Source organism: Calliphora vicina, chromosome 3, assembly GCF_958450345.1.
Source record: "Calliphora vicina chromosome 3, idCalVici1.1, whole genome shotgun sequence".
Lineage (NCBI taxonomy): Eukaryota > Metazoa > Arthropoda > Insecta > Diptera > Calliphoridae > Calliphora > Calliphora vicina.
Window position 1 is genome coordinate 92,284,561 of NC_088782.1, and position 11,418 is coordinate 92,295,978.

Sequence of the window (11,418 nt, forward strand, 5' to 3'; positions counted from 1 at the left end):
TAAAAAAACAGGTGCATCCAAACTATGGTTCGCTACATTGATTAGTAGTACATACATAGATACGATTTAAATGAAATTTAATAAATCTCTAGGTTTTTTTTTAATTAATTCTTAGAATTTTGCGCCAGCTGCAGATTAAGAATATCTTTAATTAATAAATCAAACTTAATTACGACATTTAAACAAACATTTGATTTGTTAATAGTTTAAAGATACGTTCACACTGTTGAAACATTTGACGAAAAAAGCATAACCACTAAAAAATCGATATTTCTCTTTCCATTGGACAGACCATTATCATTTATTTTGACGTTATTTGCTCTTAAAAAAGTCATCTAATATCAGTTTTTTTTTATAAAATAATTGGTAATTGTGAACGTACCTTAAGTGTCACTTTATTAACCTAAAATTTCATGTAATCGGGATTGAAAACTTATCTGTACATTTGTGGCAAGCTAGTAGTTGTATGAACGCATATTAAAGAAACACCTGTAAACTGTAATGAAAAACTAAAATATGTAGGAGTAGGTTAGTGTGCTCCAAGATTGTATGGACGAAAAAAATACCAAGGTACAGGACGTTTCCCCCATTAGAATTGTTCTATGTATTGTAGAAACATGTTATGTAAAATGCTAGGATGATAGGATAACTAGTGGTGCAACGATACTGAAGATTTGAGGTGTATTTGCAAGGGGAAAAATGCAATTTTTCCGGTTTTTGTAGAAATGTTGCCATTAAATAATTACTTTTGCAATTTAATTTAAAATAATCAATATGTGTACGTAATTGTCGTTCTAATCATAATATTAATAGGCAAGTCGATTTCTTTAGACCCCTTTTACGCTCACATTATACATTCAATTTGGGCAAGAAATATACCATTTTAAATGGATTTATTCACAGAAGTGCAGAATATATATTTTATTGAAATCGGTTCAGTTTTTTATGAGTTATAAGCGTTTAAAGATGTTACTAACACATATGCAAACACGTGTACATGTGAATCTTAAGCTAAAATGCCCAGCGGGAAAAAGATGCAGTAAAGAGGCCTTCCTAAATGCCTCATTTTGCAGACACAAGGACTTGCAAAATCATTTTGCCGCATTGCAAAATCATTTCAATTTTACACGGCGTGTCATTGCGAGCCAAGGCCTTGCATACTCGCTGCTGTTAGAGGGCTGAGAGAAGGCCTACTTATGATGGGCTGTTGGCAGCCAACAAGCTCACTTGTTATTAGAAGGGGATTCATAGGGCTTCTTGAACACCTTCTAAGAGCAGGCAGGGTGGAATGAGTATCGGATCTTTTAGAATGTGTAAGTATGCCTTTTAGAAGGCCTACAAATTGAAGTCCTATCATTTTTTCCCGCTGGGTGTAAACAAAGCAATGTGTGTTTGTCCAATTTGTTGTTGTAAATAAATAAGAGGAACAAATAAACAGTATTGATTTCGCTCTGTTTTAAGTGAGAGTTGTTATAGAAAACAAAGAAGAAGACTTTAGTAATTTAAAGTCACAAAAATATATTCTGAAAGTGTTTTTTTTATTTTCTAACTCCCATATGCATAAACAATTTTTAAATTTATCAAATTTCCATTCAAAATTTATTTTATAAACCTTTGACAAATTTAAAAACTATTTATGCATATGGGGGTAAATATGTAATTGTACATAAGTAAATAATCATTTTATAATATGTGCAGAACAATAATTGTGACGGTTCTCAAATTTCATTCGAATTAATTATCACTGCATGAAGTTTAATCAAAAATGGGATGGGTTGGAAAAAATGGTGAGTCGCCTCCCATACAAAGTAAATAGTTATTTCTAAATATTTTGTGAATAATTGCAAGATTCTTCAAACTTAGTCTAAATGGCTCTTTTATAATTTTGTATAGTTTCACTGAAATTGTTCGGTATTGGAATAGTGGGCGTGGCACACCCTATACAAAGTATATAAGTAATTTCGAATATCTGTAGAATTATAATTGTAAAAGTGTTTAAACTTTTAGTGAATTAATTTCGTATTACTGTGCGGAGTTTAGCTGCACGCAGAGAAAAAATATAATTAAGCATGGTTTAAGCATGTAACCATTTAAATAGTGTTACAAGATTTTTAACAATATTATAGTCACAGTAACCATTTACATGATTGTGGTAACCATAATATGGTTAATTTATGATTCACATGATTGTATCAACCATATATATGGTTATAGTAAACAAATATATGTTTGTGGCAACCATATTTATGATGGATAATTTTATCATAATATGTTGTTCTCAGATTATGATAAGCCTTAAGCCGAGATTATGAATGGTTGTCACAAACATATATTTGTTGTAAACATATATATGGTTGATACAATCATGTGAATCATAAATTAACCATATTATGGTTACCACAATCATGTAAATGGTTACTGTGGCTATAATATAGTTAAAAAACTTGTAACAATATTGAAATGGTTACAGTAACCATGTCCAACTATATTTTTTCTCTGCGTGTGAATATAGACGGAATTAGATTAGAGGTTTCTTCAAACATTGTCCGCATAGCTCTCTTACCATTTTACACAGATTGGCTGAAAATGGTCGGGATTGCATTAGTGGTTGTGGCACAAAGTAAATAATTAATATTGAATATCTGGAGAGCTATAATGCTAAAAGAATTTAAACTCTGTATTAGCTAAAAACGAATTTATTCCTGCTTCCTATTCGAAGTTTAGCTTAGCATGATCGGCTTAGACCCCTCCTTTATAAAGGAAACTTAAAGTAAAGTTTGATATTTACATAAAAGGTTTGAAAATGGGTGGGATCAGAGCAGTGGAGTGGAGTGGTATCTCCCATACAAAATTAGTTAGTTATTTTCGAATATCAAGTTAACTGTATTTGAGAGATTCTCAAATTTTGTATGTGTTATTTTCGTATTTCCATTCATATTTTTTTAATTTTACTAGGGTAGGGGTAGCGAAGTGCACCGGGTTATGCTAGTAAGATATAAAGGACAAACATTTTTTAAAAAATGTTAAAGTTATTAAAAAGACCCCAGGCCACTAGAACAAGAAATGAAGGAACAAACATATTTTGAGAAATATTAAAATAAAGCTAACTTTTATACTTCCGAAAATCACTAACGAATATAAATTATTGATATTTTAAAAGAAAAATCTTTTTGCTCATTTACTTGGTGTAGGGTATTATATGGTCGGGCTTGACCGACCATACTTTCTTACTTGTTTTTGTTATTTTCTTGACCTGTAGAATTGTGGTATGTTAATTCTTTATTTAAAAGGTACATACATACTAGGGTGATCGATTCTTCGACATTTTTTAGAAACCGGTTTTCGGTTTCTTCGAAAAATTGCAATTTAATATATACCGGTTTCGGTTTCGGTTTCGGTTTCAGTTTTTTTATAATAACCGGTTAACCGGTTTTTTTGGAAAAATATCAAAACGCCTAGAAATAAGAAGAAAAAAGTTTTATTTATTAAAATAATAGTGATTATGACCATTTTGATTACTTCTTTTATCCTTCATAAGTACTTAAGGTCTTTTGTTACGTACAATTAAGTTACATTTTTTCAGAGCTTTGGTAGCACTACTATTAGGGTTTGGGGTTTCCCGGATAATTTAATTTCCCGGGAAACGGGAATGAAAAATTCCGGGAATGTTTTTTTAACTAGAAAAATAAGTAAAAAAGAAAATTATTTTATAAAATTATGTCATTTTAATAAAAAAAAGAAAAAAAATACATTATAATTCAATTTTACCCACATAAAACCGAAAAATGTTTGTTAAAATATTTGGAGATCACTTGTTACTATAAAATTATATATTAGCGGTATTCATGATATAGTAGAGTAACAGAGCAATTAAGTGTCACAAAATTTTAGAAATTGTGAATGTATCTTTATAATTCGATGTCGATTAATATGTTAATGGGATTTTTAATGTACTTTTTAGATTCTTTCTTTTGATTTTTATGTTATATGTCCGCCATAGAACTATTTTTTTAAAAATTGATTTGTCAAAATTACTAATGCTTTCAATAAGTCATTCGACGAGAAAACTCTTTCGCTTTAAACATGTGTTGGCTTTATCGTTATTAAAGCATTTAAAAACAATCAAAATGTATTCTCCGATTGCTACTTGCTTCAAATAAATCTAATTCCCGCTTAAAACTTTCAGCATTTGATTTTAAATGTTTAGGGCTTTCCTTTTCAATATTGATTGAATATTCTAATTGGTTTTTAAAATTTTGCTCCATTTGTATTTCGGAAACCTCATCATCAACGCTTTGAACAGATGAGGGAACATTGTGGTCAAATAGACGTTCATACATTTGCTATCCATAAATTTTTAACATTGTGTTTTTATATTATAATTTATCTTATAATGTTGAAGTTTTTAGGTTTAATTTAATTGAATGAACCGTTTTTTTGATAAATCGTAGAATTTTTAGATAACTGCTGTTCATAAAGAGTTTTCATTATAGCATCACCTATCAGAAAAATGGTTACATTTCGGCTTAATGCTTCTACAGTATCCTTAATGGTGTTTAAAACCTCCACTAATATTTGGAACAAGCCATTCATCAAGCAGAGATGTCATATTTAAATATATTAAAGTATTTTTAATTAATTTTAAATTTCCCGTTTTTCCCAAATATGCATTTTTTGCAAATATGCAAATTGGCATATCATAGTCGAATAGAGCATTAAAAAATATGAAAAATCACGGTATTAGTTTTTCGCGGTTGTTAAAAAAGTTCACGCACCAAACGCAATAAAGTTTTTCATTCAATATTTTCAATTATATTGAAATACTATATATTTTATTTTAAAAATAATTGCGGACATACATCAAAAGATAATTATAAATGAGGAAAAAAAAAAAAAATATTTATATAATTTTTAACAAAAAAAATTTAGATTATTTTAGAAAATAGTGTTGGTGTGTGATGTTTTTGATTCAAAATGACATAAAAAAATTATTTTCATTACTTATACAATATTGACCATCATGTGGTGGTATGCCAAAAATTTCCCCAAAATTAGTTATATGCCTAATTGGCATATGTATTTGAAATAAAAATGAGCTTTATTTTAATATTTCTCAAATATGTTTGTTCCTACAAAAAGTTAAATTTTTTTTCATAGAGCAGCATCTGTCGAATGTATATGTGATGGAATGTGCATCGGTTGTTTATCTTTAGAAATGCGATTTAATTCTTTAAGTCCTTATTTGTGTACCCACCATCAAAATAGTACATATACACTAAGGTGGAGCGATAATGTATGAAATTTTTTTTTGTTTTTTTTCAATGGTATAGCGATATAAAGTTGCCTTTTAATGAGTAAGTTAAATGTACAAAATATTACTGACCTATTTAAACAACCTTATACTTTATAAACTTTAGTTTTTATTGAATATAAATATTTTTATATATTGTTAGGCCAATATAATTATATCCCAACACAATTGAAAATCCAAAAATTGCCTACTTTCATATGGTCATTAAACAACCTTATACTTTATAAACTTTAGTTTTTATTGAATATAAATATTTTTATGTATTGTTAGGCCAATATAATTATATCCAATAATTAAAAAAAAAAAAATGTTTACTTGTAAAACTAAATTCACATTTCATACGTTTTACAGCCCACATATGCCGAAGTGGATATTTTTATACCCAATCCACAAAATCGTACTTCTAGCTTAGGAAAGTGGGCCTAATCACTTGGTTATTTTTTTTACTGATAGAGGACATCCACTCCCCCCGTTTTCTACAGACATTTTATTCTGCACCTCTATATATACGATCCACCAAATGAAATTTTTTGTGTATAATTAGGAGTTAAAAATGCAACTTTTAACAGGTATTCCTAAGCGATTACGAAAAAAAATCAAAATCGCTCCACCCTAATATACATATATATTCTGGATCCTTATGAAATTCTAAGACTATATAGTCTATTTAAAACACGATATTGCTAGTGTTTATATACCGAAAACCCGGTTTTTCTTCGAAATGTCGGTTTTTTGCTAACCGGTTAATTTAAAATGTTGATTTTCGGTTAACTAAAATTAATAAATCTCATAGGTTAGGTTAGGTTAGGTTTTCCAGGCAGCCACGAAATAAGGAAGAGAGAAAGAGCAGCTCACATGGGTCCATCAATGGTCCTTTTGTGTTACCTGAAAGTAGAAGAAAGAAGAAGAAAGAGGGACAGATATAAGTGAAAAAGGGAGAAGAAGAAGATTGAAGAAGTTAAGGAGGAGATGTAAGAAGAAAAAGAGAGGGAGGAGATCTTGGAGAATTTACGTGCCAATGAGTCGGCGATCATTGGGTCACTCTAAAGTGATCCCCGTGTCTGGTCTTTTCAACCAATTACTTCTACCTATAAAGGCACTAATGCCCTCAAGCCTCATATTCGAGAGCTCAGAGAGACTATCAAGGGAACGATGCCCCAGAAACCTTAGGCGTAGATCTCCTAATGCCGGACAATGACAAAGAAGATGAAAAATAGTTTCATCCTCCTCCTCATTTTGACAACTTCTTCAATAAATCTCATGTTTTTGTGCATTTTTTATATTCATTTGAAACCTAAACTGCAGATTTACAATACAAGCCTCTTAAGATTAATATTTTTAAGAATTACAATGATTCTAAATAGTAGAGGAGGATGAGTGTTAAAAATTTTTCAAATGATTTGTCAATTGATCTGGAAAATATCGTTATTAAAACATTAAAAGATTGTTTCGTGTTTGCTAGTAGTGAATAGGTATACTATTCATCTTCCGCATGTCCATTCAAGATGTCATTCTCTCTCTACCAGCATTCGACCGATTAATATAGAGTAACTTCGGGTATTGTGGACTATGCGTCTAATGTGGACCAGTGTCTTTTTTCAGAAACTATTGAAGGTATGATAAAACTGATTTGTCGTACATTTTACAATTTGTTTGAAACGACAATTGCACATCTGCTTTCATGAGTAATTGATATATTGGCTTTTTATTCTTGTATTGAAATTAATGCGCGTGCTCAACATTTTTTTCGGCTCAAGTAAGAAACAAAATTTGGTACAGTTACTTGGCAGAATTTAATGTTTGGTTGTTTTATATAGTTAAAGTGGACACGTAGTTTTGCATATATTTGGTAAGAATTTAAGCACATTTAGATTATTAGGTAAAAATAATTGTTTACCACTGTAGCCCAAGTTCGTGTAATGTGGACCACTTAAATTACTTGATTATGTACTACTGGTCCACATTACCCGACAATAACTATGTACTTTGTATGCCATCTATCTAAGCCAAGAACGCGACTTTTTAGTTTGTATTAATAATAATATATTAAAATTAAATTTTTTAATCATTCATGATCAGCTGATTCATGAATTTTATGTATCAAATACTAGTCCACATTACCCTCATATAGTGGTCCATATTACCCTCCAATTTTTTTAATGCTGGTTTTTGGGTACCTTTCAATATTTTCACATAAATTTTTTATCCTTTGACGTAAAAAATTTTCAACTGCAAAAACAATTAGAGAATATATTAGCTAATTTATTGCTTCACATCTTTTTTAATATCCATATATATTGTGGCCAAAATTTAGAAAAAACAAAACGGTAGTCCACATTACCCGAAGTTACTCTATTCTTGGCCAGCCGAAAGGCTGTACTTTTTATAAAAAGGCAAAATCTCTTGTCGAAAAGTTGTCTGGAAATTTATTTATCGTGGTATAACAGATAATGGAAGGAATTTTATGTACATATGTTGTAACTATTTTAAAAAAGATTTCATCTCTGGAAACAAAAATTTTCAAAGTAGAAGCCAATCAGTTTTTAATAAATACTATTACCTACTTAGAGCAATGATATAATTTTAAATTTAAAATATCAAATTTATTTGACAACGACATGTTGTACACTAACTTTTGATGCCTGCGAGGTAAAAGTTATATAAATTGATGTCGTTTATTTCTTCCATAACAATTAGCAATGGTTTTTGTGAAAGTACTTTTAAGTACTAGTATGTATTTTAAATAATCTACACTCACAAGAAAAAATGTTTTTCGATCTAATAAGGCTGAAATTTTAATAAAACTAAATTTTGATGATTTAAAGACTGAATTTTAATTGTTACGTTTCTTAAAATAAAATTTAATTTTTTGGACTATAAGTGCATTTTTAAATTGTCCAGTTATTTTTTAAAATCCAGGTAAATTTTTTCAGTTGTCCAGTTATTTCACTTTTATTATCTAGCTACCCTATTGTTCGAGCAGGCATAAATATGTCGATTTTGAGACAATCCTTATTTCTAAGGACTCTGAAATTATACAATGAAATCTAGCAACATTTTTAAATTCCAATCGAAGGACAATATGTTCAAACAATCGAAAATCATATTGTTCAGACAAGTTAACGGTTATAAACGAAATTTATGAATATAATTTCGAAGTTTCAAAATCTACAACTCCCTTTTATTATTTTAAAGTATTAAAGAGCAATTAATTGGAAAAACTACTAAAATTCAAGCGGATCAAGGAATCCTTTCTAGTTATATTTAATTATATGCATAAGTTAAACACACAAAATTAAATGATTAGGGATAAGCTAGCTAGCTTTATAGAATGTGTAACACCGATGGAAGTTTTATTAAAAATCAAAAACAGATACATAACCCTAAGTAATATTTTTTTTTATTCAATATTTGGCCCGCTTCCGGCAAAGGTATTGTTTCATACAGAAACTTTAAGTGTGTTGCCTGCCACACACAAGAACAACATTTCATATTGTGTTCATGTCGAAAGTATTTGGGCAACATTTTAAATTGAATTAAAGTTTTTTGTTTCATCTACTTGTAGAAAGTTTATTTTCATCATCACCTGGTGTAACATAAAAATGCACTTTTTCCAAGGTTCATTTTCTAGAACTCTTTTATAACAGTGAGTAGAGTTCCACATACAAAGATACATACATACAGACATGGTACATGAATGAATGCATAACAAAATGAATAGAAAACTTCAAATTAACTCTACTAAGTATATTTATTATTGTTGCTCTGTTGCACTCTGCTTAATTTTCGTTTAAGATAACGGAAGAGGATGCAGCTCAAGAAATACGTGGTAATGCTGTGCATATTGCACGTCAACTACAAAGACCAAAACGTCTTGATGACGATGATGAAGATGACACCGTAAACGATGCCAGCCAAAACGAACTGAATGATGAGGTTGAACAACACATGGTACGGCGTCAAACAATATTTAAATTGCATGAAAATCGTAATAGGAGTCATTACGACTACAGTGATCTGCCGCGCAATTTCGAACGACGATTTCTGGGTGATGGTACGTAAACTTTGTGAAACATTTTGTAGATTAACATTTCATTTGGAATTTTCTTATCTCCTTCAACAGATGATATTAATATGAAACACATTTCCATGAGTCGAAAATCCCTAATGATGTTGAATGAGACGCGATTTGTCGCAAAGCGTCGTCTAACTAAACAAACATCACGCAATACAGACTTCAATAGAAATCCAATGCAAGGTCACAATAACTTGGCATTTGACAATACGAATGTCTGAATATCTCAATTATTATACATATTATGATACATACATATGTACATTAGTGCTATAACCAAATTTTGGCCCTAGCAACACGCGATGGCAAATGTTGTGTTATTTATGATAACATTTTTTTTCGGGTCATTTTGGTATAAAAACCTAAAACAAAAACGATTTTTTAAAATGTTTTCAAATTTAATTTGTTTAATGTTACTATTTGCGTTTTTTGGTAAAAAAAAAAATAAAAAAAATTATCTCCAAACTTTACCGCGTTTTGTGGGTGAACTTGTTGGACAACCGCGAAAAAATAATACCATTTTTTTAAATAACATTCAATGGTCTATTCGACTATGCTAGGGCCATTTTGATATTTGCTAAACATGTAAAAAAGTTATTGCCCTAATGTACATATTTGCATTATATAAAACTTTATTACATTTATAATGATATGATTCACAGACAAATGTATAAAATGTCATAACAAATAATCGCCCTGTTTGGGTAACCGAAATTATATACATACGCACATATACTAAACCCTAAATACAAATAAAACAAGTAAGAAAGTATTGTCGGTCAAGCCCGACCATTTAATATCCTACACTAATTAAAAGAGCAAAATCATTTTTCTTTTGAAATTTCAATAATTTATATATTTGAGAGATTTTCGGAAGTGGGCCTTATATGGGAGCTATGACCAATTATGGACCGATCACCATGAAATTAGGTCGTGTGATTAATGTCTGTATGAAAGTTAACTATGTTGAATTTTGTGTGTATACCAAAATTTTTAAGCGATTTAGGCACGTTAAAGTGATTTTCGATATGGGAGCTATGACTAATTTTGGATCGTAACAAAATTTGGTGACATGAATTTTGTATATATAAAACTTATTTGGAGCGAAATTTGTGGAGATACATATATAAATTAAACATTTATGACCGATAAAGTCCAATTTCGGAAGGACATTTGTATGGGGGCTAGGTGAAATAATGGACCGATTTCAGCCAGTTTCAATAGGCTTGGTCCTTGGGCCGAAAAAATAATGTACCAAATTTGATCGAAATATCTTCAAAACTACGACCTGTACTCTGCGCACAAAGTTTACGAAAGTCATTCAAAGTCGATCGGTATACTTTAAGGTGGGTGTTAGACTAATATTTTTGGGTGTTACAAACATCTGCACAAAAGCATTATACCCTCCCCACTATGGTGGAGTAGGGTATAAATATCCATAAAATCTACCCAACAAAAACTTGCAATTACATTTCAATGACTACTACATACTGATTGCACTACATAAAAGTTGTCGTATAATGACTTATTTATTATCTGTTATATAACTGCTTACTTTCTAGTCATTTCGGATTTTGATTCGGTGAACTGGCAGAAAACAACGGGAAATTGAATGCAGCCGGTCGAAATGTCAACCGGGATTTTGCAGGGAATTGCTTGGAAAATACTTCTCCAGATTGATCGTTCTGCAGCTCGACACACATGTTCACAGTCAATTTGAATTTCTTGACGTGTTTCCACAAAACGGACGAATTCAAACATGCATTAAGTACATCGCGATGGCGTTGACCGTGGAATTACTGACATTGTTTGCCGAAAATCACCTGCCAACAGAATCATCGCACTACCGGCTTTGTTTATTTTGAAAATCTTGCAACGTTTTGTCTAATTCCTCCAATAACTTTTTTGCGCCATTGTACACTCATTTCAAATGATCAGTTTGCTTTGCTGTTAAACTTTGGCCACCACACTGTTCTTGGAAATGTTGCACGTTGGATTTTCATTGATTTGCATACTCAATGGCAACTTGAGT

The 11,418-nt window shown here is 30.5% G+C and overlaps 1 protein-coding gene across 1 annotated transcript in view; it reads left to right on the plus strand.

Annotated features, from left to right (window-relative positions):
• The window catches only part of Chs2 (Chitin synthase 2), an 82,129-nt gene extending 71,919 nt beyond the window's left edge, over positions 1-10,210 (plus strand). The window contains exons 12-13 of the mRNA XM_065503070.1: positions 9,107-9,365; positions 9,435-10,210. Of these exons, the coding sequence (XP_065359142.1) occupies positions 9,107-9,365; positions 9,435-9,607 (432 nt within the window). The 3' untranslated portion in view covers positions 9,608-10,210. The remainder of the gene's footprint in view (positions 1-9,106; positions 9,366-9,434) is intronic.
• Positions 10,211-11,418: the final 1,208 nt, after the last annotated feature.